At 51.8% G+C, this 15,471-nt stretch overlaps 1 protein-coding gene across 6 annotated transcripts in view; it reads left to right on the top strand.

The window, feature by feature from the left end:
* IFT140 (intraflagellar transport 140) overlaps positions 1-15,471 on the top strand; it is a 247,720-nt gene that overhangs the window by 83,081 nt on the left and 149,168 nt on the right. For all 6 annotated transcript variants that reach the window (XM_034784204.1, XM_034784203.1, XM_034784206.1 and 3 more), the window contains one exon: positions 477-568. In XM_034784204.1, coding sequence (XP_034640095.1) covers positions 477-568 — 92 coding nt within the window. The remainder of the gene's footprint in view (positions 1-476; positions 569-15,471) is intronic.

Genomic DNA, 15,471 nt, shown 5'->3' with positions numbered 1-15,471 from the left:
GGGGGGCAGTCGGAGGGAGTGGATGGTGGTAGGGTGGGGGCTACCCTCCCTCCCCATGGAGTGTGCTATTTTTTTGAATGTTAAAATATGGTATCCCTACCCTTCACAGTGCAGCTCTCTATTCAAAGCAGGCTGCAGAGTGAGGTCTCAGCTTCCTCACTCCCTCCCCCTCTTTCCTGTTGGTAGTGGCCAAGGGAATGCTGGGAAATGTAGTTCTTTCCCTGCTCCAGGGCTGGCTCTATAGGCAGGGAGCTAACCAAGGAACTACAGCTCCCAGGGCCCCCTGTTGGTTCTCAGCTCCCATGCTGGATCCCTGCTGCCCCTGCAAATGGGCTGCCCCAAGCACGTGCTTGCTTTGCTGGTGCCTAGAGCCGCCCCTGGGGACTAGTCGCTTCATGAATTAAAGAGCATGCATTACTTTGATTGATAGCACGTATCCATTTATTCTAATGATGGTATTCTTGTGAATGTTCCAGGCTCTTTTCTCTGTGATTCTCCAGTGCTTGCCATGCATGAAGAAAGCATTTACACAGTTGAGCCAAATCGGGTTCAGGTCCGCACCTGGCAGGTGAGTACTGCTGGTCCAGGGCTGGTGGAGCAATGGGACGGTTAATAATACATTACTGAAGTGCTGGGTTCAAATCAGGGTTCAAAGTGCCTGGGATGCTTATTTAGTGGGTTTACCCTGCTTCATGTAGTTGACCCACACTGTTTTTTCTTGCTTAGTTTCTCCTCAGATCAGTGCCTGAGGCAAACCAAACCCAGATAGAGGTCCATATGTTCTTGTGGTATAGGGTGCTGGCCCCACTGATTATTCAAGAACCCCTTTCTTACTCACCAGAGAAGGGCAGTGACATATAGGGTTGAAACTACCCAGTCATCTCTCATCCCTCTCAGAGGTGAGGTGCTGTGTTTATGGCTGAAAAAATACAGATTGGGGTTCAGTATATGTAGCACTTCTACCCTTGGCATAGGAAGGAAAATGTGCTATTAAAAGTTTTTTGGCTGAAGGACCTGTGTCATTTTCTATATTATAAAACACCTAGCATATTTGGGCACTACTTCAATCTAAATAATAAGAAACAAAAACAATAGACAAAGGGACTTTGTAAGGGCCAGAGTTTTTAAAATGTGTCAAAATATGTGGGCACAAGCAGGTAAATGCATGTGTAAAATATAGTTGCATGCCTAGAATGGATAAATGTGCATGCAAATGGGTGCGTGCTTCTATAGTCAGTATTTCTGTGTATGTAACTGCATTCTTTGTGCAAACATGTACATGTTTGTATCCCCAAGTAGATTTTGTGAGCACAATTTATACATCTCTTTTGGAAACTTTCATTCTAAAATCTATGGCGTTTAAAAATCAGCAGAGATAAAAGATCCAAGAGAGACTTAAACTGGTTTCATAAAGTACCTGTACAAAACAGGTCTTGGTTTCCAGGACTCAGTAACTAGTTATTCAAGTATACACCTTATATAAGTAAATTAAAGAGATACTGTCTAGTCAATTTTTGCCCAGAATTTAAGTTGTATAAAAATAATTTTAGGATTTGTAAAATCCAATAGAGATGTTTCCATGAAATTATATTTAAATTCCAGTTAAAAAGGCTTTTGGTTTAGATTTAAGTGCTCCCTTGCAGAGTTTGTAACTCAGACTACTTCAAGTAATTTCTCAGGTCCATTCCATGTCAGGTGTGCACAAGCCACATGCACTGTTGCCGGAGATTTTTCTCCCAGTGGTATCTGTGGGGCCAGCTTTAGCACCCCCTGGATGCCTATGCTTATGCGCCAGTATAAGGGGCACTGCCGGCCCTGCGTCCTTCCAGTTCCTTCTTACCGCCCATGACAGTTGCTGGAACAGTATACTCCCTTGGGATGCCCTGGTCTCTGGGTGTCAAGCCATGTGCTGCCTGCACTAAACTCATGCCCAAGAGTGATTCCCCATGCCAGCTGCTTAAAGTTCCCGGGGGAGGCTCATGTAAGAGAAGTGTGGGATCTGCCAGGGCTTTAGACCCCACACTTAAAAAGACTGGGACATCAGGTTGAAAGCTCTGCTGATGGAAGCCGTGCTTAGATTGGGCTCCGAGCTGGTTGGACTTGGCACTGAACATATTTGCCTCGGTGTGTAGTGTGCCTCCGGCACCATGCACCCCTCAGCACTGCTCTACATCCCCAGTGCCGAGAAAGTGGCACAAGAAGCATGCCCCAAGAGAGCGCTCCCCAGTGCCCAAAGGGCACCATAGAGACTTGGGGAGCGAGACGTGACCTCTGCCAGGCTACTCGCACAGCCCAACCTAGGAGCCACCCCATACGCCTGGGAATAGCAGAGGCACAGCACACCTGAGGACTCCCTCCATGTTGGAAGCCTTTCAGGTGGGTCAGGGACCTGATGGCCCTGCCAGTTCCTCTTACACCTAGGAACTGCGCGCCTACCACCAGGGAACCATCGAGGGCAGTTGTATTGCGGGGGAAGCCTATACTGGGCCTTCCATCACAGGCACTGACTTTCCAAAGTGCCAGGCGGTGCTCGACCCCTGGCTCTGCCCCAGGCCCCACCCCCACTCCACCCCTTCCCCCAAGGCCTCCCCCCGCCTCTTCCTGCCCCCTCTCCACTCCCACACTGCCTCTTCCCACGCGGTTCCGCTCCCTCCCCTGACCACGCCGCATCCTCTCTCTTCCCCACTCCCTCCCAGTCTCCCAGTCTCCTGCACACTGCAAAACAGGCATGCAGGAGGCTGGGAGGGGCACTGATCCACAGGGCCTGCCGGGGTGAGCAGGAGGTGCTGATAGGGGGGCTGCTGGTGGGTGCTCAGCACCTACCATTTTTCCCCATGGGTGCTCCAGCCACAGAGTCCATGCCTATGCCCTCCACCATGGTCCCCAGCCCAACACCAGTCTCCATCACTTTCCCGACGTCAGTCTCCAGCGGGCCGGAACCGGTCGCCGATGCCCAGGTGCTGGTCGCCTGAGAATTGGCACCGATCACTCGATCCTAGGCATTGGTCACATGGCACTGATCCCCTGAGACCAAGCACCAGTCACTGGAGTCCCGGTGCCACTCACCAGAGTCCCAGCACCGATAGCTGTCTTCCTGTAGCTGGTCTCTGGTACAGAGGCATCGTTCTCCAGCTCCCCATCATAGCCGGCAAGAGGGTGCATCAATGACACTGCCCTAGTCTTCATATGAGAAGCTCTCGTCAGACTCCGAGGGAGGCAGCGTCCCCTCAAAAGAGGCGCCATCACCTGGCATACCAGGTGGACCTCTGTGCTGGCCCATCTATGGGCCTGTGGCCTCCAGGGAGTGGCCAGTCCAGTGGCGGTACTGGAACCCCTGGGGGTTCCCAGCGGCACTGGGACAGTTCTCGTACCTTCCATCTGTACCCATCTATGGTGGTCAGTACTGAAGCCAGGTTCAAACTCAGACCCGGTACCAAAACCCCAGCAGTATCCCTAGTTGAGATGGCCACAGAAGAGGTAAAGGATCTGGCCATTCGTCCACACTGGCATCCCCCTCGTCTTCCCCAGATGAGGCACTCGTGGGTCCTGTTAACGCCCTGCCTTCTGATGATTTGCGAGCCCACCAAGAGCTCCTTGAGAGGGTGGCTGCCAACCTGGGCCTGGAGGCAGAGGAGTTCAAAGAGCCAATGGATGCCCTTTTTGATATTCTTGTGACTCCTGCCAAGGTGGCTCTGCCTGTGCATAAGGAGGTAAAAGCACTATGGCAGATGCCTTCATCTCTGCTCCCAATTTCTGAAAGGGTGGAAAAGAAATACTATGTGCCCACAAAAGGGTTCAAGTATATATATTCTCACCTGTCCCTGGACTCTCTGGTGGTCGCTGCAGCCAATGAGAGGGATAGGCAAGGCCAGTCCCGTGCAACCCCCAAAAAATGAGTCAAAACACTTGCTTCTTTTTGGTAGAAAGGTTTATTCTACTGCAAGTCTCCAACTCTGTATCGCAAACCAGGAGGCGCTGCTGGGGTGATATGACTTCAATGTTTGGGACTCCATGACCAAATTTAAGGACTACCTGTCGCAACAATCACGGCAGGAATTCTTGGTCATTTTGGAGGAAGGAAAGGCAGTGGCCAGAAGTTCCCTCCAAGCTGCCTTGGATGCAGTAGATTTGGCAGCCAGGTTCATATCTGCAGTCTTCGGACTGTCACAAGAGGTGCAGCAGCTAGTGCAGGATCTTCCATTTGAAGGGTCCTCACTATTTTTGGACCAGATGGACTCAAAACTGCATGGCCTCAAGGATTCCAGAGCCACACTGCTGTCCCTGGGTATTTATACAGCAGCAGCCTCACGAAAGCACTTCAGGCTTCAGCAGCCCCTTAGATTCTCTGCTCCACCCAGATTCGAGCCCTACAAAAGAAAGAGGAGAGGCGAGGTTACAGATGCCAGCTGGGCCAGCTGGCCTCTGCCACTGCCCAGCCGGGCGCTAGCCGTTTCCCAAGTGGGAACAGATGTTCTTTTGAAGGCATGCTCAGGGATGGATTACCAGTCTCTCCCTTGGATCAGCACACCCCCTTTTTGTTTTTGGAACGCCTTTTACCATACCTCTCTGCTTGGGCATCAATAACATTGGACCACTGGGTGAAATAAACTCCAGTTTATTTCAATCCATACATCACTTCCCCCATTCCCCATCCCTCTTCAAGGACCCTTCTCACAAGCAACTTCTTGTCCAGGAGGTGCAAGCCCTCCTATGGACAGGGTCTGTGGAGGTAGTTCCTCCAGAACTGAGAGGGAAAGGATTCTATGCCCACTATCTCTTGATTCCCAAGGCAAAAGAGAGCCTGAGCCCATCCTAGATCTGCATCATCTCAACAAATATCTCAAGAAGATGAGGTTCTTCTTCGAGTGATTGCTCATATCGATTCCAATTAGGTGTGGTGCGCCATGTGCACGGCTGTTGGACAGTTTTTCCCCTAAGCAGCATCCTGCAGGTTGGCTGTGGAGCCCCCTGGAGTGGCACCTCTACGGCGCTTAATATATGACCCTGCCGACCCGGCACCCCCCCAGTTCCTTCTTATGGCCCGTGATGGTTGTTGGAACTGTGGCGGCTTGCTTAGCAAGTTTTCCATGTGTCCCTAGATTCATTTAGATAGTAGTTGTTCTGATTTTTGTTTGGTAGTTTCTTTTGTTTTGTTGTAGTTAGGGGCAGTTGGGTTGGGGGGCTTTACCCTCCACCCTGACTGTCTTTCTTTGGGGCTTTCATGCCCAAGTCCCTGGGATTTAAGTCCTTCAAATCCTGCTCCAAGCCCATGCCAACGGACGACCCCCATGACTCTTGTCTAAAGTGTCTGGGGGAGGCTCACCAAGCCGAGAAGTGCAGGATCTGCAAGGGATTTCATCCTTGGACTAAAAACGAGTGGGACTTTTGCCTGAAGCAGCTCCTTATGGAGGCGGCTCTTAGACCCCAGCCTCCTTCGATGTGGCAGGACCCGGCACCGAACTCTTCGGTGCGCAGCGTCCTGGCGGCGGTGGACACGGCACCGCAGATGGACTGTGGCTGAGACCCACGGCACTGCCGCTCCCCGGCACTGAAGCCGGGAACATCGACCTGGCACCGCTCCCACTCCGTGGCACCGAAGTGACACTGGAAGCCAGAAAAGGGTGGCAGAGACCCGGCCCCTTGGAGCCGACCTCTGTGGTGTGTCCAGGGGAGGAGTGCCCAGGAGTGAAGGTCATGGACAGGGCACCGTTGACTTCGGACCCGTGGGGAGAGCCATTGAGTCCGGTGCCATTGGACTCCCCATCCTGCAGTGTGGTGGAAGTTCAGCTACCATCCACCCCGGACACCTTTGCGGCTGCAAGGGACCTCATCGCCATGACGGCACCGGGGTCCCCTCTGCTTCTCACTGAGCCTCCGGTGCCACAGCGGATGGCACCGTCTCGAGGCAAGCCAGCACTGATCCATCCGTCGACACCATTGGCTCCGTTGGGTGAGCCTTGGCACCGCTCCCCATCATGGCGCTGGTCCTACTCGCAGTGCCATTCCGGATCACATCAGCGCTCCCGATCACAGCACAGCACCGCTCGCCAGTCACCTTCATGGAGCAGGTTCCGGACCCGACACCGGTCCAGTACCATTCACCGGCTCAGTGCAGCTCCTGGCCACGGTACCGATCCAGGTCGCGGCACCACCCTCCTTCTCACCACTCATAGGTGCAGATCTGCTAGGTACCACCCTGGCTCTTGCGGTCCCAATCTCATTCCTCGGGTTCGGAGAAGTGGTTACTGTCTCTTCGGATTGGGACTTCCACCAGTTAACCGTAGCCCCCTGATGTGGGGGCAGGACTATGGCCGCTGCACGAGCAGGGGCCCACCCAGTGGCCATTCTGGACCCCGTGGGTGTACCACCAGGCCCAGGGTGCACAGTCTGGAGCTTCCTAGTCAGCCACCTCTGAAACAAGGGTGCCGGAAGCCTCGGCCAGTTGGCCCACTCCTCGGGGTGCAGAGGAACCATCATGCCCCATCCCTACCTCGGGACCCCTTCCAACTCTGGTTTCCGATCCTGGACCTACAGTCAGTGACATGGGGCATCAAGCCCCCATAGAACAGGGAGGTTGAGATGACCCTCTCCCCCCTCTCTGGCCTCTTCGTCCTCCTCCCCTGACAAGCCCCTGGCAAGCACCTCTATTTCTGTGCCGCCCCCCAAGACCTCCTGCGCAGGGTGGCTCGCAACATGGGTCTGCAGGCTGAGGAGGTGGTGAAATCGGAGGACCCGGTGATGGACATTTTGGCCCCAGAAGGATCATCAAGGGTGGCCCTGCCCCTCATCAAGACCATTCAGGCCAATGCCAAAACCATCTGGCAGACCCCGGCCTCTATTCCCTCTACGGCCACAGGGGTCGAACGAAAAAACTTTGTACCCTTGAAGAGCTACAACTACCTCTTCACGCACCCGCAGCCCTGCTCGCTGGTAGTTGCAGCCATGAATGAGAAGGAGAGGCACGGGCAGCAGGCCTCGGCAACTAAGTCTAAGGATGCCAAGCGGCTGGACTTGTTTGGCTGCAATGTATACTCCACAGGGGGACTCCAGCTCAGGATTGCTAATCAGCAGGCACTCCTGGACCGCTACAACTTTAACTCCTGGACACATATTCCAAAGGTGGGGCTTTCCCCAGGTCGACCTGTTTGCTACCCGAAGCAACAGGAAGTGCCCAGCATTCTGCTCCTTCAAGGGTCTCAGCCCGGGCTCCCTCATTGATGCATTCCTTCTACCCTGGACAGGTCGCCTGCTCTACGCCTTTCCTCCGTTCCCTCTTGTGCACAAAGTCCTGTTCAAAATCCGCAGGGAGGGGGCATTCTGATAGCTCCGGTGTGGCCTCGCCAACACTGGTACACCACACTGCTGGAGCTGTCGGTGGACATACTGGTCACATTGCCTCTCCTTCCCGACCTACTCACTCAGGACCACGGTCGCCTCTGCCATCCTGACCTCTGGTCCCTCCACCTTGGAAGCTGCATGGCTGAACCCCATGGAGCTTCTGTGTTCGGACCAAGTAAGACAGGACCTGCTAGGCAGCAGGAAGCCCTCCACTAGAGCCACATACCTGGCAAAGTGGAAGAGATTTTCGTGTTGGTGTGACCGCACCCCCCTCAGGAGAGGCTAACCCTCATTTTGGAGTACCTTCTGCACCTGAAATAGAAAGGCCTGGCAGATTGTTCCATAAGGGTTCATCTTGCTGCCATCTCGGCCTTCCAACCAAACGCATCTGCCGCTCTGTCTTCACTAACCCTATGGTTGGTCACTTTCTCAAGGGCTTAGACCATCTATACCTGCAGGTCCACCAGCCTATCCTGCCTGGGATTTCTCTCAAGGCTCATGGGGCTCCTGTTTGAACCGCTGGCCACATGCCCCCTCCTGTATCTTTCCTGGAAGACCGCTTTCTTGGTTGCCATTACGTCTACGAGACACATCTCTGAGCTGAAGGCCCTCACCTCAGAGCTGCCTTACACAGTCTTCCACAAGGATAAGGTGCATCTCAGACTACACCCAGCCTTTCTCCCTAAGGTGGTGTTGAACTTTCACACCAGCCAGGACATTTTCCTGCCCGTCTTTTACCTGAAACCTCATGCTGGTTCCTGGGAACAGCGGCTGCATTCACTCGATGTCCGCAGAGCCCTGGCTTTCTGCATCGACCACACTAAACCCTTCAGAAAACCGACCCAGCTCTTCGTGGCAGTAGTGAACCGGATGAAGGGCCTCCAGGTCTCCTCTCAGAGAATATTCTCCTGGATCCGCGCTTGCTATGAGCTGGCCAGGGTGCCAACCCCAGCTCTCACCACACACTCCACTAGGGCCCAGGCCTTGTTGGCAGCATTCCTGGCCCAGGTGCCTATCCAAGAAATATGTTGGGCGGTGACTTGGTCCTCGGTGCATACCTTCACCTTGCACTACGCCATTGTCTGGCACGCCAGAGGTGACGCGGCTTTCGGTAGAATGGTGCTCCAATCTGCAGTCCTTCACTCCGACCTGACTGCCTAGATAAGGATTGGGAGTCACCTAATTGGAATCGATATGAGCAATCACTCGAAGGAAAAAAAAATGGTTACTCACCTTTTGTAACTGTTGTTCTTCGAGATGTGTTGCTCATATCCATTCCAACAGCCCCCCCTTCCCTTCTGTCGGCATAGGCACTGAGGGGGTGATGGGTCGGCAGGGTCATATATTGAGCACCATGGAGGCGCCACTCCAGGGGTCTCCCACAGCTGACCTGACAGATGCTGGTAGGCGAAAAACTTTCCAATGGCTGTGCACGCGGCGCGCGCGCACCTAATTGGGATGGATATGAGCATCACATCTCAAAGAACAACAGTTAAAAAAGGTGAGTAACCGTTTTTTCCGCATGGTCTCCCTGTCCTCCATTATTTCTCTTGCTAGATCCAGGGGACTGGTACACTGCCCTCGATTTTGAAGGACGCATACTTCTATATCTCCATCTTTCGGGGACACAGGTGCTTCAAGGGGTCAAGTCCAACACAGCATCTTGGTACAAGCCACTTGCAGAGCGCTGGGCCTCCTAATAAATGAGCAGAAGTCAACATTGGTCCTGGTGGAAAGAATAGAATTTATAGGACCGTGTACTTGACGCCTCTCAGGCCAGGGACTTCCTGCCGGAGACAGGCTCAAAGCCATGTTGGACTTAATCACCTAAGTGTCAGCACACCTGCTGATGACTGCCTGGGTGTGCCTATGTTTACTAGGCCACCTGATGGCATGTACCTTTGTGGTGTGACATGTGTGACTGCATCTTAGACTGCTTCAGATTTGGCTCGAGTTGGTCTACTCACTGTGCAGGCACCATCTGGACTCTCCCCATTCCAGCGTTAGTCCTGGCTTCCCTGACATGGTGGTTAGACCTGGCCTCGGCTCTATTTGGAGTACCTTTTTGAGTCCCTGTGGCTTTCGATCATGCTGGTATCAGACACATCAGACCTGGGGTAGGGGGCCCACCTTGGCAGCCTTAGGACCCAAGGTCTCTGGTCAAGGGATGCGCTGTCATTACACATAAAGGTGAAGGAACTCAGAGTGATACGCCTGGCCTGTGAGGTGTTCCTTCCACAGCTCTCAGGCAGAGAGGTGCAAGTACTGACTGACAATACAGTGTCAATGTTTTATATCGACAAACAGGGAGGGGCATGTGCTAGGTCCTATGTTAGGAAGCCCTCAGGCTGTGGGATTTCTGTGTGAAGCACTCCATTCACTTGGAGGTGTCGCATCGCTCCAGAGAGCGGAACATGTTGGCAGATCGCCTCAGCAGGTTGTTCTCCTCTAATAGCAAGTGGTCTCTCCGCTTACAGGTCACCAGCGTCATCTTCCAGAGGTGGGGGACTCCCCAGGTGGACCTTTTCGCCGCCTCACAGAACAAGAAATGTCACCACTTTTTTGCTTGAGGCTCGGTCCAGGCAAAGGCTCTCTCTGATGCCTTCCTACGGTCATGGTCAGACGACCTGCTGTACGCTTTCCCCCGATTCCCCTAGTTTGCAGGGTTCTTAAGATCAAAAAGGACAAGGCAAAGGTTATTTTGATTGCCCCAGTATGGCCTCGCCAGCATTGGTTCTTCTTTGCGTGATGTCCCTGTGGGTGCTCCACTTCAGATGTTGGTGCATCCCTGCGCCTTTGCTTGGAGAGTTTTAGCAGCAGTGCCTGTACAGGTTGCATATTTGTGATGCCTGTCTCACTGTGCCATTGGAGCCTAATCTAGCGCACGTGTGACTCATACCCCTCATTTCCTTCTCAACCATCCCTGGCCTGAGATGGAGCTCCCAGCAGTTGCTCAAAGACAAACTGTTTTCAGTAGTTTTAGGATAAGTTAGATTGCTTGGATAGTGTAAGCTTTTTAGTTAGTTTACTTCCCGGTCACCAAAAAAAAAAAAATCTTTTCCTCCCTACTCCCCTGTTTGAACAGAAAAATGCCCAGTTCATCCAGTTTTAAATGCTGCCAGACATGCAGGGAAGTGATGCCTGTGTCGGATGGACACTCACAATGCATGAAATGCTTAGGTGAGTCGCACATACCTCAAAAGTGCGCTCACTGTAGCAACCTCAAAGCCCGGGCTCATAGAGACCGAGACCTGAGGCTTAAAATGATCCTGATGGAAAAGTCCCTGCAGCCTGTTTCTGAATCGGGTCAACACACTCCTACCACAGCCAGATCAAGGGAGGCCTCTCCAGCGACCTCGGCAAAAGCTCATTCCTCAAAAAAACCGGTGAGGAAAAAAGTATCTTCATTGCCATACAGAGAGCAATCCAAGAGAAAACACTCTCCAGCCAGATCGCTCTCATCAGTGCTGACTGTACAACTCCTCAATACATATGGGGCACCAGGAACATCTGGCACTGTCCGTGCTGTGACCCATGCCAATCCCCAGCGCTGAAGCAAGACCAAACCCTCCTCCACTGTAGCGGGGTGGTCACCCGCTCCTGCCTTAAAAAAGGTTTAAAACAGCCCGGGGGGAGAGCTGTGGCAGGGAAGGAAAAGCTAGGTTGATTGGGGGAAGCAGCCACAGCTGGGGCCATGCCCCAATCAGGCCACAGCTGACCCTATAAAAGGCCAGTGAGCCAGGAGCTGACAGACACTCTCTCTCTAGCCTTTTGAGAGGGAGGGACCTGGCTGCAGGGGGCTGAGAGAAGGTACCTGGAGTGGAGCAGGCTGGGGGAAGGCCAAGGGAGCTGGGGAGCTTTGGCCTGGAAACCCCCCCAGGCTGCGGCCTAGTGGAAGGCCAATTAGGTACTGAGGTTGCAAGGGGCAGCCCACGGGTAGGCAGAGGCATCAAACCCCCCTTCCCTATGATGAGTAGCTTTTACACTGCAGTCTGCCCCAGTGAGCGGGGGCTAGATGATGACTGGCAGTAGCCCACGACTGAGACAAGGTAGGGATAGAGGGTTGGGGGTTCCCCTGCGTGGGGAGACCCTGAGACTGCGGGGGTATTGCCAGGGGGCAGCACCCCAAAGACAAGGGGCACCGGGTCCTGGGAGGGACACGGGGGCCCGCGGCAGCGGGACACCAGCCTGCAGAGGGCGCTCTGGAGGCTAGAAATGCTACTTCCCTGAGACAACTAGCAGGAGGCGCCACAGCGGTGAGTCGCGCACTGTCACATCCACCATGGAACCATTGACGCCACTGAAGGAGGCGGCACTGAGAATAGCTCCAATGACCATGCCACCTCTTACAAAAACAACGGCACCAATGAAAGCACCAGCACCAACATCATCAGCAACAAAGCTGTGGCACTGCACCACTTTCTTCATCAGAAGGACTTGGTGGTAGCCTCAATGCCGGAATCTCCACTACTCAGCACAGACTGCTCCCCGGTGCCACGGTACCAGAGCATCAGTTGTCACCGGGGGCCACTGCATTTTCGAGCAAGGAAGATGATGAAGAGGTAAAAGGGGTGTTCTCCCCCCGCCATTCTTCTCCTGCCTGACCATCAATAACATCTGGACTTCTACACTCAAGAACGATGTATAGAGATGACATCGTACGGACACCCATGGATGGGTCCCCCCATGCCGTTCCCTACACACTGGCAGTAATGGGATCCTTGGGGACCTTATAGAAGGCAAGATATCAGACCTCCTAGCCCACACTGGGAAGGCATCAGATCCCCGCTGCCACCTTCGGTGACTGTGACTCCAAACCTCAAGAAGAGCCCATAGAGGAACTGGCGGAGAGTATAGAACAAGAAATCTTCCCCAATATCAACAACTCCTCAGCTTCTGCAGATGAAGCAACTATGCCTCCTCCACCAATGACCGCTGAAGACTTTAAACCGTTTCAGGAGTTGTTCAAAAGGGTAGCCAGATGATCTGAAAATAGCTCTTGAAGAGGTACTGGAAGCACAACATGAGCTGCTTGACATTTTACAGACCTCCTCAACATCTAAAATTGCTAAGAAAGTCTGGCAGACTCCTGCCACCATACCACCTACGTGTAAGGGGGCCAACACAAAATATTGTGTCCCCTCAAAAGGCACGGAGTTCTTATTTATCCACCCCACACAAAATTCTCTTGTAGAGGTGGCCAACGAGGGAGGGAGACAACAACAGTATAGGCCCACCCCTTCTGACAAGGATGGTAAAAGCTGAGACCTGTTTGGCCGCAAGGTCTATTCCTCCTCCACATCACAGTAACTCAGAGTTGCCCACTATGTCGCACTGCTGGCCAAATATAATCACAGGAACTATGGTAAATTTATGGATTTTATTAATGACATTCTGGAGGGAAAAAGAGACCACTTTAAACAATTGGTTTCCAAAGGACAGCTTATAGCAAGGACAGCATTACGGGCGTCCCTGGATACAGCAGACACAGCAGCAAGATCCACCTTCGCTGCTGTAGTCATGCGTTCAGCTTCATGGTTGAACTCCTTGGGTTTCCCATGTGAAATCAATCCACAGTGGAAGACCAGCTGTTCAACGGTGAGATGCTCTTTGCAGCAAATACTAATGAGGTGTTACACTCCCCGGGCGACCCTCTGCACGCTTGACATCTATACACATGCCACAAAACGGAGGCAAAACACGTTCCAAGCATACCAGTGAAACAGACATAACCTTACCCATAGCAACAGCAACACCCTTATGAACAACAAAGGCAGAGACAGAGACTACAAAGACACAGACCACCACCATCATCAGCATCTCAACCTTCTTCATCTTCAACACAGCAAATTTGAAAGATTAATTGAGGGTCTGAATGATCTCCCACTTATTACAGTGCTGACGACACCATCCATATACCCATTCGGAGACTGCCTCTTCCCCTTCTACCCGAGGTGGTATTCACTCACCATGGACAAATGGGGCCTAGAAATCATTAATACGGGCTACTCCATCCCATTTATCTCTATTCCCACCCTCCCCTCCCTCTTCAGGGGCCCTTCTCACGAGCATCTACTGCATCAAGAGATAAATCATCTGATACAACTAGGTGCAATGGAACAAATTCCCACTCACCACAGAGGGAAGGCTTTCTATTCCCATTGCGTCTTAACCCAGAAGAAGAATGAGGGGTGGCGGCCCAACTTGGATCTCAGAAAACAAGTTTGTCAGAAGGCAAAGATTCAGGATGGTCACATTAGCAACAATCGTACCAGCACTGGAACAACGGGACTGATTTTCAGCCCTCTACCTACAAGAAGCTTATTTTCATATTACCATACATCCTGCCCACAGGAGGTTCTTGAGATTCACACTTGGAACAGACCACTACCAATACCAAGTCTTATCTTTTGGTCTATCCACCTTGAGTCTTTTCCAAAAACTTGCAGTCGTGGTGACGCACCTAAGAAAACAAGGAATCATAATTTCCCTTACTAGACACTGCCTACTGAAACCCAGTCTCGAGAGGAGGTCATCTGGATCACTCGACAGACTATTTCTTCCTTTCAATACCTGGATGTACAAATAAATGAGAAAAAATCAACTGAAGGCCCTGTTCAACAACTGGAATTCATTGGGGCTTACCTCCATTCAGTGGAAGCCAAAGTGTCACTATCAACAAGCAGGTTCTACTACATGAATAATCTTGCAGATACGGTAAGGAACAGTCCACACGTAACAGCCCGCATTTGCTTCCAACTTTTAGGCCACATGGCTGCAAGCATATTCATGGTAAAACATGTGGGCCTGCACATGTGCTGTCTGCAGGGCTGGTTAGCAACCATCTATAGGCCACACAAACACTGCTTAAACAGATGACTCGCAACATCGGCCAAAATCAAGACATCACTCATGTGGTGGACACAACCCAGCAATTTCTGTTCAGGGATCCCATTCATGCAGGATTCACAACAGACACCTCCCTCATAGGATGGGAAGCACACATTCAACAACACACAATGCAGGGATGGTGGTCCCCCAAAGAAACCAGCCTGCACATAAATCTGTTAGAACTTTGGGCAGTTCTCAATGCTTGCTTCCACTTCCTGCCTATGCTAAAGAACCAGAACATGCAAGTAATGACTGACAACATTGCTTGCATGTTCTGCATAAATAGACAAGGAGGAGCCCGATCATACTCACTATGCACCAAAGCCATGGAACTTTGGAACTGGTGCATCTGAGACAATATCAGCATCTTGGCCTCCTATCTACCGGGATGCAAGAACACCACATGCAGTAGAAAAATTCACGAATGGGAGATGAATGCCGTGATATTACACAACATATTCCAACAGTGGGGCCAACCGAACATAAATCTCTTCGCGACACATTGAAACAACAAATGCCTGTAATTCTGCTCTAGAGCAGGATTGGGATCCCAATCGATGGGGGGAATGCATTCCTCTTAAAATGGCAAGCCCCTCTATTATATGTGTTTCCACCCATACCAGTGTTAAGGAGAGTGATACACAAAATAAGAACCTACAAAGCCAGGATCATCCTGATAGCTCTATCATAAGACGCAGGACAGACTCACCACCTGAACCTAGAGAATCTCCACCTGAAAGTGTGGTTTCTCCATGGTTCACTCATGATTAACTAACCTGCTTGGAACAGGTCAAGCATACCATACTAAACAGTAGAAGGTAAAACTTACCTGCAGAAGTGGAAGAGATTCACTGCATGGTGCACTGACAAACACATCACTGTGGTCTCCGCATTCCTGTCTTTCATATTAGATTACATACTTGACTTAAACTCTGGACTATCTCTTAGTTTGACTAAAGTACACCTAGCTGCTATCAACGCCTTCTACCAAAAAATTGATGGCACAATAGTATATGCCCATCCAATCACTAAACTCTTCCTCAAAAGAATTCGGACAATCCACCCTGAACTGCATGCACCCATGCCGCCATGGGACCTGAATTTTGTTTTTAAATCTCTTACTAGATCGCCATTTGAATTCCTGGTGACTTGCTCTTTACTACACTTTTCCATGAAAGTCACTTTCTTAATAGCAATCACATCAGCCAGACGTGTGGGTGAGATGGGGCACTCATGGCATAC

The sequence above is a fragment of the Trachemys scripta genome, chromosome 10 (genome assembly GCF_013100865.1).
Source record: "Trachemys scripta elegans isolate TJP31775 chromosome 10, CAS_Tse_1.0, whole genome shotgun sequence".
Lineage (NCBI taxonomy): Eukaryota > Metazoa > Chordata > Testudines > Emydidae > Trachemys > Trachemys scripta.
This window is presented reverse-complemented; position numbering and strand designations above follow the sequence as displayed.